General features: G+C 40.5%; 2 protein-coding genes across 4 annotated transcripts in view; one reads left to right on the top strand and one right to left on the bottom strand.

Annotated features, from left to right (window-relative positions):
- The first annotated feature begins 263 nt into the window (after positions 1 to 263).
- DYNLT1 (dynein light chain Tctex-type 1) lies at positions 264 to 5,800 on the top strand. The gene is made up of 5 exons (XM_075146036.1): positions 264 to 416; positions 3,414 to 3,455; positions 4,683 to 4,806; positions 5,005 to 5,082; positions 5,379 to 5,800. The coding sequence occupies exons 1-5, from the start codon at positions 390 to 392 to the stop codon at positions 5,447 to 5,449; spliced, it is 342 nt and encodes a 113-aa protein (XP_075002137.1). The 5' UTR covers positions 264 to 389; the 3' UTR covers positions 5,450 to 5,800.
- A 3,551-nt stretch (positions 5,801 to 9,351) lies between these two features.
- TMEM181 (transmembrane protein 181) overlaps positions 9,352 to 18,055 on the bottom strand; it is a 37,053-nt gene continuing 28,349 nt past the window's right edge. For 2 of the 3 annotated variants that reach the window (XM_075146037.1, XM_075146038.1), the window contains exons 14-17: positions 17,863 to 17,945; positions 16,057 to 16,146; positions 14,378 to 14,444; positions 13,252 to 13,426 (exon numbers count right to left, since the gene is read on the bottom strand). In XM_075146037.1, coding sequence (XP_075002138.1) covers positions 13,348 to 13,426; positions 14,378 to 14,444; positions 16,057 to 16,146; positions 17,863 to 17,945 — 319 coding nt within the window. In that variant the 3' untranslated portion in view covers positions 13,252 to 13,347. Of the gene's footprint in view, positions 13,427 to 14,377; positions 14,445 to 16,056; positions 16,147 to 17,854; positions 17,946 to 18,055 lie in introns of all 3 variants that reach the window. The other variant, XR_012673017.1, reaches the window with a different exon arrangement.

Consider the following 18,055-nt stretch of genomic DNA (forward strand, 5'->3'; position numbering starts at 1 on the left):
CCGCGGCGCTCCCCGTTGCCACGCGCCCGAGACGCGGAGAGCGCATTGCGCAGGCGTAAAGAGACCGGCGGGGGGCGGCGGGGGGGGCAGGACCGCGCAGGCGCACTGCCAGCCGTTCGGGTGGGGAAGCGCCGGGCTGTACGGGTCCCAAGCAGCGACGGGCGCGCGGCGCGCAGGCGTAGAGCGCCGAGCGGCTTCGGTGGTCGGGCCCCGCCGCGCGCGGGCGGTGCTGCGCAGGCGCCTCGGCCGCCGTAGCCCGAGGCGGGCGGGGCCGCGGAGCCGGAGCCGGAGTCGCAGGCGCACCGCGAGCAGCGGCCGGCGCGTGGGGCGCAGTGGTGAGGGGGCGGTGCCGGGGAGTCGGTTGCGGCGTGAGGGGCTCCGCCGGGAAGATGGACGACTTTCAGTCGGGGGAGGAGGTAACGCACCGGGGCGGGGGGCAGAGCAGCTTCGGGGCTGCCTCTGGCTTCTCCTTTCGGGGGGCTGCGAGGGTCTTGGGCGATACCTGTCCGCCCCGGACCCCACCCCTCGGTCTCCGCCGGGCGACCCTGGGGCCGTTGGGAGCTCTCCCGCCCCCCATGGCGCCGACCCCCTGCCGCCCTCCTTCGGGGTGACGCCGGGCTTCGGCGGCGTCTCCGAGCCGCGCGTCCCGGGCAACGGCTGGAGACAGGCCCAGCCTTTGTTCCTGCCGCGCGGAGCTGCTGCCCCGCGGCGGGCCGGAGCCCGGGAGCTTGCCGCCCCTCTGGCGGCGTGAAGAGATCTGGTTACCGGCCGCGCCGGTGGGCCAGCCCCTTGTCTGTAGTTCGGGTGTTCGCTGGGCTTCTCTTCCCTGGCGTCGACCCACGCCTGCTTCTCTCCCGAAGGCTGCCGCGGGGAAAATGCGCGAGGGGTGTCATGGCTTCTGGCTTGAAGCAGTGTGCTGTGGTAGAAGGTTTGCTGGTCCGGTGTAGATCAGCGTGAGGAGGACTCGAATAAGCTATTTGTGCAGAAAGAAGAGTTGAAGCGATCTGCATGTTAAAGGCGCATTAATGAGACAGCTATCCCATTATACCCCGTTAACGAAGATACAAAGTCGGATAAATCAAGGGTCTTTATCACGCTAAATGACTACCCAGTAAGGGTTGCTCTTGCAGAGGGACAGTTTTTCTGAGTTGTGACAATTTGCTGCATTGTTCTTCAGCAGCTGCATTGTGACTTGGTTACACAATAGCAAAGCAGTGTGAGGGGTGAAGGTGCGTCAGGCTTGTGCTATTCTAAAAGCCTTGTCCTGATTGCTGGGCCTGGCCTGTGTTATACAGTTACAGATATTTTAAAAAAACTGATAATTAATATACTTGAACATCATTCTTATAGTTGTTTTCAAAAATGTCTTCAGAATTACTCAAAAATAATACTGCTTTGCAGTTTGCGCTTGTTGTCAGGGAACACCCCTTTTAAACAAGGTATTGGAAACATCGAGTCTGCTTTCCTGGTGCCACAAGGGGTAGTGCAGAGAAATCACAAAGCTGATTTTTTTCCCTCTATTTTTTAATACAAAAAGCGTTTGTATTATCTTATAAAGGATGGAGTAGTGTTGTATTATTTGGCAACTCAGTTACAGCACACAAATCACAAAGCTGGATATCAGGACGTTATGTTCTGTTTTGTCACGTATCTAAACCCATATACACTCTCATCCCAAAAAAGGGAGAGGTTAGAGAAGTAACAGCGACTCTAGAACCAAATTCTCAGATGTATCTATGGCACTTTCCCACTTGTTTCCATACAAATTAGATATCCAAATACCTTTGAGAACTTGGGTTGGATTTAATTCAGTTTACTTTGGTGAGCCGTGTTTGTGCTCGCTCAAAGGCATTTCTGAGCAGAGTTTTGTGAAGAAAAATCTGTATATGGTTTATCATCTTGCCTGGCAGCATGCTTCATGTCTGCCAGCATGTCTGGCATGTGTATTCTTAACTTATGCTCTATGGGAAAGAGTATTTTGATAATTATAGCTCTTATTTGGTTAAATACAGTGGTGCACCTTCAATGCAAGCACCCATAAAATTCAGTACCATGAAAACAAATGAGGCATATTAAAATTAAGTCAAAGTCAGGAAGCTGAAAAGAAAAGCCAGTTTGCCACAACACATAAAAGTTTTTAAAAATATTGGAGTGTGCGAGGAAGTTGGTGCCTCTGAATGGTTACAGAAAAGGCATTGCCTGCATGTCTGCTGGGGCGTGCTGTTTCTTCTGTCAGAGAGAGCACTCAGCTGCTCTCACCTTTCTGAATGTCACTGCAGCTGACTAGACTGTCCACCTTCTGACCAAAGGTTTATCAATGTAATGCTGAAATTCTCCTGAGCAGGTGTAACTACGTCCTGCCTGCACACCCAAATTATGCTGTTATTCACGTTCGCCAGCTGGAGAAGCTGACAGACCTCCCCTAGTGAAAACTCAGTCAACATATGCTTGATTAGGTTAATCTCGAAATCCTTATTCAGTCTTCTGAAATTAATTAATTTGCTGTTATGCGCATTTCTTTTGTCTGATTCCTTTCTTCTGGTTTGTGAGGTGAGGCTGTGAGGTACCTGCAGTAAGAACGCCAGCCGGTGCCTGGCTCACTGCTGCGCCGCGCGGGATCCTGCCTGTTAGGGCTCCCCGGCTCTTTGAACGGCTGCGAGGGGTGGCGGGCTGCCCCCGGCAGCAGTGGTGGCTTGTTTTAACCACTTTACGTGAGAGGCAGCAATAGCTGAGGGACTGGAACAGGAAAACATACTAACCATACAAGAAAACGGGTAGTAGTTTTAAGATTAGTAAAATGTTGGGGCCTTCCCTGTCCCCCATTACACATGCTTAATCTCTACTCCCCGGAGCCCGAGAGAAGGCTGAAGGTGGTGGGCAGTCCAGCGAGCTAGATTTCCCCTTTGGTTTCCAAGGGGCAGTTTTCTTCTTATCCCCAGCTGAGATTGTCATGACAGCTTTTTCTTGAGCTGTGAATTGATGTTTTGTCCACATCAGTGCCCTGGAGATGTCGGTTTCATTTAACTGTAAGCTCTTTCTGAGGATACCTCTGCAACCCATTCTGTGAATTGTGGACATTAATGCTTATTGTAAAATGAGAATATATATGTGCAGAAGTGCTATACATATTATTTTGAAGTACTTTCAAGTTAAAATTTGAAAACTTTGACTCAAAAGGCCAGCCAATCTTAGTTTATCTGTTACTTTTCATTACTTTGCTAAGAATGCTAACTTGACTGGGTTCAGGGAGCCAGAGTACATATGAGCAAATAAAAGAAGACTCAGTATCTTCTGATTTGCAAGAAATCTGACAAGGATAAATTAAGCTTCTAGTGCGTGTTCTTAACAAAGCTTGAACTCTATAAACAGAAGAATGTGTCCACTGATTATTTAAAATTCTGCTCTTTTTGTAGACTTCCTTTGTTGTTGATGAAGTCAGTAGCATCATTAAAGAGGTAAACTAACATTTTCGTTTTGTTGGTATGAAAGTATAGTATGTTATATGTGTGCTAAAAAACATTCAAGAAAATCTGATAAGCAATAAATAATAGATTTCTAAATAGGTTGCTGTCAAAGTATAGATAATTGTTGATTTAACCAATGTGTGTACTTTAAGTGGAAATGATACCTAGCCTTAGTTATGATGTGTATTACAAATCCAAAAGATAATTAAAATAATTTCATATTCTCCTCTCTGGTTGTAGTGTATCTCTATTAGAATTCCAAGGGGGCTGTTGTATGTTAAGCCCTGTAGAGAGAGATTTTATGTTTCAGTAACATATTGGGTTTTTTATAAGCTAACTGCACATGCATATTACTGTGTTCTTTTGAGATGCTTTTCCTCCGAAATGAGTTCTTGTTTGTTTGAAGTGATTGAACTATTCTTGTTGCTAAGAAACATGAATTTCTTGTCTAGAAAATTTCCAGAGGGATTTGGTTTTTGTGTCCAGAATTCCTCATGTAGAGTAGACTAGTGCAATTTTTTTCTTGTTGCAAAACAGCTGTTTTGGTCAGACTCTGTAAATTGAATATGCATGCTTTAATACATGCTCCTGTCTCTTCTGAATCTGAAATAATTTTGTGGTTATTTTTTAAACAATTTCTGTGAGGAAAAAATGTAACAATGAAAAACATGCAACTTAAATGTACTTTTGTTTGTATCTTAAAGGAGAAACTTTCCTCATAAGTAAAATGGATTATTTGGCTGAAGGCTTCTGTTCTATTAGTAACCAGCAGCCACAGGGGTCTTTTGTTTTGATTTGGGGTTTTGTTTCCCAAAAATGATTCTACTGAAAAATGGGAAGTTCATTTCTGTAGAAGAATATGCGTGAATGAGCCATTGTTGTGTTCATTTTTCAGTCTCTCCAGGACTGTCTAAGTGCAAGACCCTTTTCATAACTCTGGCTTCAGGACATTGGGATAGGAATTACAAATAAAGAATCAAAATATCACAAAATGAAGACAGGATCGAATCTATGATAATTCCCCCTATGCCTGGCTCACACTGTGACCTGCAGGTTTTTAATTGAAAACACTTCCAACAATCAGTATAGACAAGCAGTATTTAAGATTTTTTTCGTGTGTATGGGGTCTCATCTTTAGGGCTCCGTGTTGGAATGGGTTAATGGGTGCCTTGTAGGTTGACAACAGTGCAGCTTATTTTGCGTGTTTGTTGCCAACAGGCCATAGAAAGTGCGATAGGTGGCAATGCCTACCAGCACAGCAAAGTGAACCAATGGACAACAAGTGTGGTGGAACAAACACTAAGCCAACTCACAAAGCTGGGGAAGCCTTTCAAGTATATTGGTGAGCTCAACTTTCTCTGTTCTGTTAAAGCTCGTGCAGTGAAGTGTACTGATGGGTAGGGGTTGGGGGAAGACCTTAGCAAGAACCATGTCAGTACTACTCATAAGCATGTATATATGCCTATGCTAAGCAAAAACGTAGCTAAATGTTAGTTAATGTTAGTGATAAATTAATAAAAGCTTCTCTACTGACTAACAGTGACCTGTGTGATTATGCAAAAGAATGGTGCTGGACTACATACAGCAAGCTCTTGCTTCTGGGACAACTCCAGTGATGGTAAGGAACACAACTGTTGGATTTTTCAGCTTGCAACTTTAATGCTAGTCCCCTTAAGACTAGGCAGCATACTTTTATTTTTTTTCCCAAGTGCTATAGTTTTGGAGTAATAGCATATAGTTTGGTATTTTTTCCATTTGGCTGTGATGCTAACTCACATATATGAAATGCTTAGCTGTTATGAAAGCTTCATTCTTAAGATTCTTAATGTAAACAGTTATGAACATGCATATAAGGGCATGCATTTGATCACCGTAATTTTCTGCTGTCTCTGAAACCCTTTTTTGTATTTGTAGGAACCTGCACTGTGAGATGGGAGAATAAGACTATGTACTGTATTGTCAGTGCCTTTGGACTTGCAATATAATTGCCTTGGAATCATTCATCCTTCTCTCTTCTACTCCAGCACTTGATTCCATCTCTACTCAAACTGTGAATACACTGAACAACTTCCGTTTTTAATGTACTTTTAAAGTAACTTTTTTCAAACGTAGAAATGTGAAAACATGCTGTTACATGGTTTATGTTTGTACTTAGTATCGTACCAGTGTTGCCATACTGTCTTAACACTTCAAGAACTTCTCTTCAAGGTGCTAATATTGAAATCTGCTGCAGCGTAAACACTTTCTCTAGATTTCTTTTTTAAGACCAATCTAAATGAGACACCAACTTTCACACTTTGTACTCTTGGTTAGCATTAAATTATTGAAATTCATAACCATTGGTGTGACTTGTTTAAACTTAACTCTTTTGTTATTTAAAAATAAAAAGGTTCCAATTCTCTTAATTCTCTTCAAGGTAGTTGAGATACATACCAGAATACAAAGCGTTTCCATAATTTTGCTAAAGTCACTACAAAATTGCAAGAAAATGAGACGATGTTTATCAGAAAGTAACTTGGCTGCATTTTGGGACCTGTTTAATCTGATTGTATGGTATTTAGGACATGGAACAGTAACAGAAATAACTATCTTCATTGAACAAAGACAGATAAGAAGTATTTATTTCACATTCTAGAAGCGCTCAGCAAGCTATGCGCGGGTAATCATTCACTACTGCAGCCAATTACATGTCTTAAGTAGGTCTTGAACTTACCTGCTACCTTCTACATTGGTTTTGCTGATAGTGAGCGTGATGAGTTCTGATAGCTAGTGAAACATGATCCTTTCTGAAAGGGGGAAAAACTGCCTCAAGGCGACCTGACTAAATAACATATGAGTAAGTCTCCTGCCTTCTAGAGTAAAATTGCAGAAGAATAACAAGTAAAACAAGTTTTCAGGATAGGCTTGGATAAGGTTTTCTTTGTCAGCTAATAAAGAAATGGGAGCATGCTATGGATTTCAGACTACCTCTGTGCACTGCTATGCTGCTTCTGTGAGCAGTAGCTCACTGCTACTGCAGTTAAAAGTATGGGAGAGTATTCCTGGGCTAGAGTCAGTCTGAGTGACCTGCATTTGCTTATATTTAGGAAGCCCTGTCAAATGTTTTAGAATCTGGCTCTCAGCTAAAGCTGTTGAGAATGAGATGACTGCTGATACAACAGTGTGTTTCCACGATCTGGAAAGGCGTAATGCTGAAAAATCAAATGACAGTAGAGGATTTGTTTTTCATAGTGCTAGGTGCACAGGGGTGCTCTCTGTGATAACACTACTTGGCATATCCAAACAGGCTGTAGAAAACCCTGTGCTTGGCCAGGCTTCAACCCAGGCTTCCCTCCTATCCGTTTCTGCTGTCAGTAGGGCAAAAAAGTTGTCTTTATCAGCAGGTTTGGGCTTGGTACATGTGAGACTTTTAATATAGCTGTAAGGCTTATATATTTTTGCTAGCATACCGGTTTTCAAACATCTCTGTAAACACATCTCCTTCATGACAAGCCACTTCTCTATTCTAGCATATGTCCTAGTGAGTGCTACAGGGCTATACTGAGTGTATGTACTTTATACTGAGGAGTATATACCTTACATTTCTGTAGCAGAGAGAGTTTTAGCATAGGTTTGACTAGAAACAGTATGCTGAGTATTCAGTGTCAGAAATGATACAACACCTGTAAAAAGAAAATCTTAAAACAAGATAGATTGACTGAAGTGCCTGAAATAGTCGTCAGGGTGAGAGAGAAGCTTGTCATAAAGAGAATAAGTCTTTGATCTCTGAATTGCTAAGGAAATTTTTAATCTGGATGGTTGGATACTTCATCTCCTTTCCATCAGCACACCAGAATAAAGCTGGTAGTGTAGTACCTACTCAGCTATTTATTTACAGTTAAAAGAAATAGTTGTTGCACTTTGAGTCAGTATTTACTTCTAGATATACTTGGCTTCTTGGTCAAGCCATTCAAACGTTCCTTGTCCTTTGTTCATGTTAGTAATAGCAAATCCCTTGATTTTTTTGCTGTTTGTTCGTTCATGCATGTGCTGAACTGCAGAAAAAATGTTTGAGACGCTTGTCAGTGTACAAGCTGTATGGGAAGAAAAAACCCTGTTGCATTAAAACAGAAGTTGTGCTACAGAAAGGTAGATACAGTTTTATAGATCCTTTTACATGTGAGCCATAACCAATACTTCTGTTGTAACAGTTTTAGGACTACAGAAAGAGGTTTTTTGGGTGTTGGTTCCCCCCCACCCCGAATTAAGATAGGGCTTTTCTGTAAAATACTGTAGACATTGCATGTTACAGTCTTGATGTTGTACAGTTACTGATTTTTAAATTTGAATTATCTTCAAACACCTTAGTTTTAATCACATTTTTCAAAGACTGCTGGCCAGCTCATCTCAGTGCCAAAGTAAAGCGCTAGGGTGATGAGCCTGCAGAGTCCTTGCTCTAGGTAATTAATTGGCTGTAAAAAACAATAGCACAAACTGTGGGCTGGAGTAGTCGGGAATTATAAATTCAGTCTCTGTTTCCTGTCTCTAGCTTGCTGCCATGGCTCTTCACGTGACTACAGCTACAGAAATCAGGGGCACGTCAGCCCTGACCTGGAGGGGAGGAGAAGGAAGGGGGAGGTGGGGGCTCATCATTTACGGTAACTAACTGCCACAAATGAGTGTGACCTGTCTTCCACGTTTAACTGAAACCTAAAGGAAGTGGCTTCAGAATTAACTGCGGCTAGTAAATGAGCACTGCTGTCTCTGATACTAAAGGAGGAGTAAGCTGAGTATACATTTATGCAGAGATGTTTACAGCCGTTTTATGCAGCACACAAGGAAATTTCAGTCTCTCCTCAAGTTTATACAAGGAATGGCATCACCCCATTGTGAGGGTGACAATCTACCAGCTATGAGCAGACTCTTGGAAGATCACAGAATCATAGAATCATTCAGGTTGGAAAAGACCTTTAAGATCAAGTCCAACCATTAACCTAGCACTGCCAAGTCCACCACTAAACCATGTCCCTAAGCACCACATCTACACGTCTTTTAAATACCTCCAGGGATGGTGACTCCACCGCTTCCCTGCGCAGCCTGTTCCAATGCTTGACAACCCTTGCTGTGAAGAAATTTTTCCTAATATCCAATCTAAACCTCCCCTGGCACAACTGGAGGCTGTTTCCTCTTGTCCTATCGCCAGTTCCTTGGGAGAAGAGACCAACACCCACCTCACTACAGCCTCCTTTCAGGTAGTTGTAGAGAGGGGTAAGGTCTCCCCTCAGCCTCCTCTTCTCTGGGCTAAACAACCCCAGTTCCCTCAGATACAGAGGTGTAAGAAGGGGATGAATGACATCAGCATCTTCACCACCTCTAAACCTTTTTTTTATTACTGGCCCATGGGTCGAAGGTGGGGCAGCCCGTCTCAGGTGTGCTGAGAGGATGCATCGTTGCAGGGTAAGTAGGAGAACTTGCAGCCCTGCTGGCAGAGGCATCTGACAGCAGCTAAGGTGAAGCACGCACGGTTGGCAGAAAGGTGGCTGGCGCTGACATTCACTGGGGGAGTTTTGCTGCCAGCATGACCGCAGCAGGCTTTGCAAAGCCACTGTTAAGCCATTTGAGAATGCCAGTTCCCCTTTGTAAACTGGCTATCGTATTTCTTAGGAAAATTAGCAACCTGCCCTTCCACCTTCCAGCCCAGCCAGGGTAATAATAAAAAAACACCCCAAACCCAAAACATAATTCCCTGGTTAATCTGTGCTGACATAGCCTCCTGGATGCCATCCATATGCAATTAGCCAAGTTTAAATATGCATAAGAAAATACATGTAAACTGAAAATACGTGTAAGTTATGAAAATGGTACAGTTAGTCATTCATTAGAAGGAAAAGAAAACCATGATACAATATAAAGATACAAAACTTTATTATGAACATATTTAACAATGATTATGCACATGAAGTCTTCCAAGAAAGTCAATACCCAACTTTTGCTTGAAGTAGAATACTGGTTTTTCCTTCATATTCCATATTAGCATGAAGTTTTCCAACATAAATGGATAATTTGCTGTCATTAACACAACTTCTAGACACATAGAATATTTAATGCATGGCCTCATGCACACTTTCTCAAAGCAGCATTTAATTACAGCTTCTCATTAAACAGAGCATTTATCTTACACATTTTTATACCATTTTGGTACACAATTTTTCCATATTTTCATTTTACATATTTACAAACATCTAAAAAAAGTTTTACAGTAATGCAAAGGTTATTACTGGCATAAGCAAAAGGAAATGGGGGAAAAATTAGGTGACTGTGGATACAAAGTTATCTTTTGGCTCAGAGAAAGACAACAGATCAAAGTCTTTCCTAGCTGGAACCATCCTTCCCTTTTCCCCAGCGTTAGTGCCGCAGGTCTGTTGCACTGGCTGTGCCTTACTGGTGTTAAGCCTTACCACTTGCCAGCCCTAGGAAAGTTACCAACCAATTCCAACACCAACTTATTTTTAAAGCAAATAACTACAGAAAATGGTTGCCACGCATGGCTCACGCTCAGTGATTATTGATTTCTTAAAAGTCCCTCTTGATCATTGTGTACATGGAAGTCTTGCAGTTCTTTAATAGATGGCATCTCCTTTAGAGCAGGAACACTGTATACTGTGGGGCCTTTTTGCGTACTTTTCTCATTTTATACAGTTGTACATTTTATACAGTGATGGAAATATTTAATTACCTTAGCAGTAACGAAAGGAAAGCCAGGCTAGTTTCTTATCCAGATCTCTTCTGTTTCACCCTTAGGTTACAATACTTTCCTCAGAGGTGAATTTATGCCACCTACTCCCAAGCTGTTTACAATCCATATTGTAATATTCCTCAAATACTGTCTCTGCTTTCCAATTGTGGAAATAAGAGGAGTGAAATTGAGATTTCTTGCTAGCAAAACTATTTCCTCATCTGCTTCGCTGCTTTTGCCCTTTTACTGTATATTGAATTTGATGCGACAGTGCTTCAACCAAGCTTACCATTACACTCTAGCACTTCCAAAATACAAAACTATTTTGCATGGCAAACATTGCTTAAATATAATCTCTAAAAATTAACAAGGAAACTATTTTCTCACTATTTTCATAGTGAGATACTTATTTTAAGTACACATTTCCCATTCTCAGCTTTCCTATTTCCACTCGAATGTAGTGATGTAGAAAAGTTAATGCAAACAAAACAGCAAGTGAAATGGGCTGAGAACAGCTTAGAAAAAAATCATCATCTCAAAGATAGATTGAAAATATTTTCTTTAGTTAATGAAATCCCAAAGCGTGACACTGTATTTCAGGGTCACCTGTAACAACCAGTTCAGACTGTGATAAGAAACATCAGTATACTTTGCACATTGGTCAAATCAAACATTTTGTCTTTTCAGAACAATTTAGAACAGAATTAAACAATATCAGAGCCAAAATGATCTGACTATATAAGGATCATGTCAATATCAGTTTTTGAAGCCCCAATTCCTGTACCTACTGTTACTCCAATGGAAGTCAAAAGGATTTGGGGTTTGCAAAGGATGCCTAGTTAGCTCCCAAGTCTGACTGCTAATTCAAACAGCTGTAAGCCTCAAGAGAGTCACCTGGGGAATGGTAAAAATGAGAATGGGCTCTCCTCTTTTAGGGTACAAAGATCATCTCCCATACTTGTTAAAAAAAAAAGTCTAAAAGGAAGTGCTGAAGCTACAGCTTGCTACAGTTCACTGGGAAAAAAACCAACACCGCTAACTTGAAATACTTCTTTAATGTTTTTCTATACGTTCTTCTAAACTGACACCAATTAATTAAGAAATGAAAGGGAAAAACCTTCCCCTTCCCTCCAGCAGTTTCCTTGCTTTAGCCATACAATAGTGCTTTGGCTTCCAACAAATAAATGATCCCTGGTACAGAAAGTTTTAAACTTCAAATACCCTCAAAAAATTTCACAGCTCTACATAATTTTAGAAAGTTTTCTCTTTCACACACACGGAGTATCTTACCACCCTTGTCTTTAGCAGAGCACTGATTTAATCTGAACTATTCTATGACAGCGAGGATGCCACCACATGAAGCAGTTCCTTTGGTCCTCTCTAAGCAACTTGCTATCCTGTGAAGCCTCTCCTTCACGATCTGGAACAGCTACCAGGAGATTATTGCAACGGGAATGGTCTAGAACAGTTGTTGCACCAAAGCAGAACAAATCTACTTTTTCCCCAATGTGATTCAGCAAGTCTAGTAGGACTTCATTGCCCTCTTCTGCTTAAACTAGTTCAACGATGAGCACAATTCTCTAGTGTAAGCCAGCACCATCTTCTGTCTAATACATTAACAGTGCTTTTGAGAGTCTTTTCTACAGCAGCACGGCAGAGAAATTTTACAAGAGTAAATCACAGTTACGAAACCATGAAAAAAAAGATACCTTCAGACAGGTCAAGTACCTGAAAACAAAAATAGTTAGAAACAAACAGCCTCCACTTAAATAAAGAACTGAACAATGGTGTAGGAGAAAACCAACTTTTAAAGAGAGAAGCAGCAGCATTGTACTAGGAATTCCCATGTAACTCTGTTCCAGCACAGACAGATAATCACAAAACGTGCTAGTAAAAGTTTCGATCAGTACAGGTGGCGATGGTGGTATGACAAAGAAGTTGAACTATCCAGAGAACAAGCTCAAAAGCTAACTCTCATGCACATTCAATACATGAGCAACCACGATTGTTCCTAGGATGTAGATTAATTATCTATTAATACAACTTAAGGAAAAATTCGAATGTAGAAAAAGCCTCTAAAAATGAAATGTTTAGAAATTTGAAATTGTAATTCTCTATGAAACTTTCATATTGTATTCTCTGTAAGTGTAACAGTCTGCTCCAGCATACAAAAAACCCAGAAAGAGTAGTACTGGTTTCCTTCTGAGATTTGTTGCTGCCTAAATACTTCCATTTGAAAGGGCTGTTTAAACAAACAAAACAAAAAACAAAACAACCACTTCTGTTGTGGCGGCAAAGCATGTTATGAAACATATATTATACAAATAATTTTGCACCACTGAGGCTATTTTGGCTCACTAGAGCTTGACTATTTGCACGTATCTCACACTTACAAATCTGGTAAACTCATTTAAATGAATTTAAAAAATGGTCTTAAGTCTATATCGCTTTTTCAAAGGAAGAATGGAAAGCTTGTGTTTTCTTGCATTTAAAAAAAAAAAAAAGAGAAAACCCTAAAACACTTCATTCCCTATCTCGCACTTACAAATCTGGTAAACTCATTTAAATGAATTTAAAAAATGGTCTTAAGTCTATATCGCTTTTTCAAAGGAAGAATGGAAAGCTTGTGTTTTCTTGCATTTAAAAAAAAAAAAAAGAGAAAACCCTAAAACACTTCATTCCCTGTCTCCAGTTTAAAAGACTAAGGTAGAAAATTCAAAGGGAAATGAGGCACTTCGTACAGAAGTGGACAATATACAAAGGAGCTAATAACACAAATGCAACAGATCAATGACAGCATACTGTACATAATCCTCAAAAAAAAAAAAATCCCAAAAAAACAAGCAGCAAGGAAGCAATTTTAAAATCAGCATATAATCAGTGACAGTTCTAAATGGAAATAGACTTAAAGATTTTAGTCCACAGACATCCTGCTATCAGGCATTTTACAAGACGTGTAAAAATTTTGGTTTCTTGAGTTTTCACCACAACCTTTTCAAGCATTCTCTTTTTCAGTTTAACTTTGTAAACAGAAGCAGAAGCAGGATGTCCTTCCTGGGAGTCAGTGTTCAGATGACAGCAGACTGTAAGAAAGCCAAAGAAGTTGTCCATCTAGGAAAACTTCAAAATTGGTTTAATTCCAGCTGAACAAGTCTGTCTACATCAAAATCAATCACTGTCCGATTCCTCTTTATACTTGGCTCTAATAGCTTGGCCATTCTGAAGTGGCATTTCTTCATAGTCACTCCTGTGAAACAGATACTTGTTAAAAATTCTGAACACGGTGTTCAGATAGGAAATTAAAAATAAACAGGAAAGTTCTAAACTACATTGAGGCATGAAATTGTTATTTGGGTAAGAAGGTGGTATCTGTTTTCCTTCCTTGCTGGAGATATGGACAATATATATGACTTCTCTCCAGAGGATGATGCATAATAGAAGTTATTCCAGTATCTACAAGCCACTCTTCACAAGGATATAGAGAAGCAAGCTGGTACTACCACTACTCATCTAACTAAACAAAGGCAAGCTATCCCAGACAATGCGTACAGCTAGTCTAACACAAACGTGTTCAGGTTACTGCAGTATTAACCCCATCCTCACTGTTCCAACCACTTCAGTGTCCTTGGTAAGAGGTGAAAACTTCAAGGGCAGATAATGAGTTTGTTCAGTGTCTAGCACAGAGACACCTGACCTGGATGTGTTTTAAGGGCTGCTATAATTCTCTTATGACATAAACTCACACAAGTCCAGGAAGTTTTGCTAGATTTGATTATTCTTATTTCAGTAAGTGATGGACACTTAAGAAGAACCATTATCCTTCTCTGCAGCATTTACATATGAGCTGCCTCTTTGCTAACTCCACCTGACTCCTGCAATCCTTCCCAGAATAAGAGGAAGTCCTCTCCTTTCATGTCCCTTGCTGCCTTCACTCCATGACCTACCAGCATCCTAACACTTTCTTACCTGTTTGTATCAGTACCATGGCAATCCCTTTTAGAAACCAAAAAAAGAAAAAACAAAATAACATGCATTCTTATTGCATTTCTGTTTCAGAATAAGGCTATGTTTCTGTTCTTTAGGCAGAATACTTCCACTAACAATCTACAAAGCCTTCACTTATTTAATGAATATGGAAAAGAACATTACAAAAATAACACACTGAAAGTAACTCTCCATAGGTATTTTATAATCTTACCCATAAATCACATCATCATCTGAATCATTCAGCATAGAAAAAGCAGGATTGTCTTTCAACTGTGATTCTGGAAAATACAAATAACGGTTAATTTAGCGCATTAAATACAGAAATGTTGCTGTACTTCTAATCCAAGATTGAAGCAACAGACTCAACAACTTCCAAGACAGTCACGACTACAATTCAACAAAACCATATCCAAACAGGAATTCTCTCCTTTAAGTTCTTCACCCTTCAGCCACAACATCATGGCGTTCTTAAGAGTTAAGAAGATGACATCATTATCTCATCTTATTTTTAGACAGATATTCTCCATGTTGTATAAGCGGATTTCTTCCCTTGTGCAGTTTCCTATGTCATATTATTTCAACATGCACGTAAGAGTAATTAAGTCACATTTCATTATTCTTAATCCTTATTCAAAAGTTCATATATATTTAAAAAGTGCAGACTTCATTAACTTCTTGGTTATTTCTAAGCTACAAATATAGTAGACCAAAGTTGTAATCCCTTGTATGCAAGTCAATGATTAGTTATTTACATCCTTGTAATAGATGAAGGAAGGACTTGTATCTTTATGGTGACCTGAAAGGAAACAGACACTTTCCATTGGCTATTTATGACAATTCCCTCTACCTTATTTTAAGGCCTTCATTTCTTGCATCATCTGTGCTGCTTAGCTGCAGTTCATAATTATATGCAAGTAAAATTCAATCCAGCAGTTTCACATAAATATCTTTTTCCTGGCAGCTTTTTACTTCCTCCCTTCTGTAAACTAATGCTTCTTGCAACCTAACAGCAAGTTTTTAACTTTATCCTCATCCAGCCATTTGTCTTGTCTTAATGGAAAAATAGCATTTTTCTGTAACAGTTCCATCCACCTCAACTCTAAGTTTAGAGAAAGGACCAGCTCCACTATTTAGTGCCTCCCTCTGCATACCTCTCAGCATGCAAGATGTGACTGGACAGGGTGCCAGATAATCCCATCTAGGCTCCCTTTCCCAGATGATCCTTCCAGGTCCCTTCCAACCTGGGCTGTTCTAAGGTTCTATATTTCTAACTCAAGGCTTAAAGCAGAGAATGCACTCAGTATAAATATTTATTTTACAGAATCTTTATCTGTTAGAGAGCGATAATGCTTTATAATCATCATGTGAGTCAGATTACATCCTCTATGTAGGAATGCAAAACCAGAAGTGCCACTGATTACATGGGCTCTGTGCAGCCCTCTCCCCATAGCAAGTTCCCCAAAATTCCCCCATGTTAGAGATCAGCTTTGCTCCTACTTTTCCAACAGCACATTACCTGTTTCAGAGTCCAGTTTGCCACCATGCCAATATATTAACCTTATTGTTGGAACAAAGTACAAATGAAGTATTGTTGCTCCTTAAGGATTGTCTGTGAGTCAGTGCAAAAGTTAGTGCTTTATATGCAAACATCATATTGACTATAAGTTTGATCTAAGTGCACAAGAATTCAAGTCTAGCTAATCAGTTGTATACATTTTATGTGTTCCTTCATATTTCCAATACTAACTTGCTCAGGAGTAGTACAGCTTCTGCTTACGTCAACTCAAAGCAAAATGAAACAGTAAGAGACAAGCAAAATATAAAGATCTTACACCGTATCTGCTAATATGTCAGCTCTTGTCATCTTGCCAGATAATTGCTTACACTTACCATATAGTGCATTCTTTGAGGGGGAATACACGAAGGCTAATGTGTAGAGATAAAAGTTCAATAAACCATAAAATGATAAGAATTCTGCTGGTAGTAAGTGTCAAGGATATTGCTCGATATATCTCCATACATATTAACTTTGGAAACAAGACCCAAACCATACATAAGCTGTTTCAATGGAAAGAATGTTTACCCTACTAAAGTTTGAGAGCATGAATGGCTAAACAAAATTGCATTTTTTAAATTAAATGACAACTTGTCCTGGTTCCAGCGGGGATAGAGTTAATTTTCCTCCTAGTAGCTGGTATAGTGCTGTGTTTTGGATTTAGCATGAGACTAATGTGATAACACACTGATGTTTTAGTTATTGCTAAGCAGTGCTTCTATTAAGTCAAGGACTTTTCAGCTTCCCATGCTCTGCCAGTGAGGAGGTGCACAAGAAGCTGGGAGGGAGAATAGCCAAGACAGCTGACCCAAACTGGCCAAAGGGATATTCCATACCATGTGATGTCATGCTCAGCATATAAGCTGGGGGTAGTTGGCAGGGGAGCAGTGATTGCTGCTCGGGGACTGGCTGCGTGTCGGTCGGCAGGTGGTTAGCAGTTGCATCACTGGTTTTTCCTGGGTTTTGTTCCTCTCTCTCTTTTTTGTTGTTTTCCCTTCCATTACATCATCATCATCATCACCATTATTATTATTATTATTTTATTTCAAGTATTAAACTGTTCTTATCTCAACCCACAAGTTTTCTTACTTTTGCCCTTCCAACTCTCTCCCCCATCCCACTGCGGGGGAGGGTGACCGAGCGGCTGTGTGGTGCTTGGTTGCCGGACTGGGGTTAAACCACAACACAACTAATGTACTCAAGCTATTTTGAGGTAAAGCTCCCACTGAAGACAAAGCTTTAACACAAGTAACATTTGCTGAGACAAGGTCTACTCTTGTAGTGGTGGAGTGCATGGTAAATTGAATAGTTCTGCTTTCAATGCTAAAAGAAAGCTGAGTAAGGGGGGTGTTCAGGTGGGTTGTTTTGTTTTGTTTATTTTTAAAAAAGTTCTTGCTTGGCACAGTAATTGAGAAGGAAGAAGAAAGGACTATCTGTAGATAGAACTCTGAAGATGGCTTCTTGCCATCATTTTGGGAAAATACTAAAGGGTTTACATATTGTTTTCTACTAGCTCCCAACACATATCTAAGCTTATCAGTAGCGGGAGCAGTTGCAGTCACACAGGCACTTTCAGAAAGTAGAATGAACTAGGATCTCATGGTTCAGGTCCAGAAATACAGTTTGTAATCCTGTTGCCAACAGACATCAGAAATAGTCTCTCTTAAGTCACTTAAATTCTTTGCTATGACCTCTTCCACATGTAGACTTGGACCAATACACAAACACATTTTCAGTGACTTCTAAACTATTAATTTCTCAAATATTTTGGTATGCCCCATGCCAACTGATAGGTATACAGCAAACTGAATTCATGCAGCAAATGCAGCCAAATTTGTCACAGTAACTTGTTAAAATTACTTGAATGCATGCGTATCTAGGCCTTCATTCCTTTTGAAGAGTATCAAATGCAGTTGTCATTTATGTGATGTAAACAAATTAGACTGAAACTGTCCCAGCTCATAATCTTTACAAAGAGCCATTGCAAAATGCGGACAGGAAACCGCGATCAAAATGGACTGAACTTCAAAAGCCCACTTAGAAGTCAAAGGTCTCAGTCCTTAGGTACATAATTTTTAAGTACCTTCTGCATGAAAACAGATTAACATTCCTAGTTGAGCAGTATCACAACACAAGGATATAATTCTGATAATGAGTCGACAGCTCAGCAACAAAGTTGTCCTGTAGAACTTGTGCTCCAAAGCGTAGGTAGAGTATAACAATGCTGTAGAAAAAAGTTAAAACATATAGGTGTGAGTTTAACAATGCTGTGGAAAAAAGTTAAAGCATATAGATGTACTGTGTCTTTAAACTGCAAAATTTAAATGGTGGCTT

Source organism: Calonectris borealis, chromosome 3, assembly GCF_964195595.1.
Source record: "Calonectris borealis chromosome 3, bCalBor7.hap1.2, whole genome shotgun sequence".
Taxonomy (NCBI): domain Eukaryota; kingdom Metazoa; phylum Chordata; class Aves; order Procellariiformes; family Procellariidae; genus Calonectris; species Calonectris borealis.

Coding starts and splice junctions, on each gene's coding strand:
- DYNLT1 (XM_075146036.1), top strand. CDS start 390: ATGGACGACTTTCAGTCGGGGGAGGAG. Junction 417..3,413: donor ACTTTCAGTCGGGGGAGGAG/GTAACGCACCGG, acceptor CTCTTTTTGTAG/ACTTCCTTTGTTGTTGATGA. Junction 4,807..5,004: donor GAAGCCTTTCAAGTATATTG/GTGAGCTCAACT, acceptor ACTGACTAACAG/TGACCTGTGTGATTATGCAA.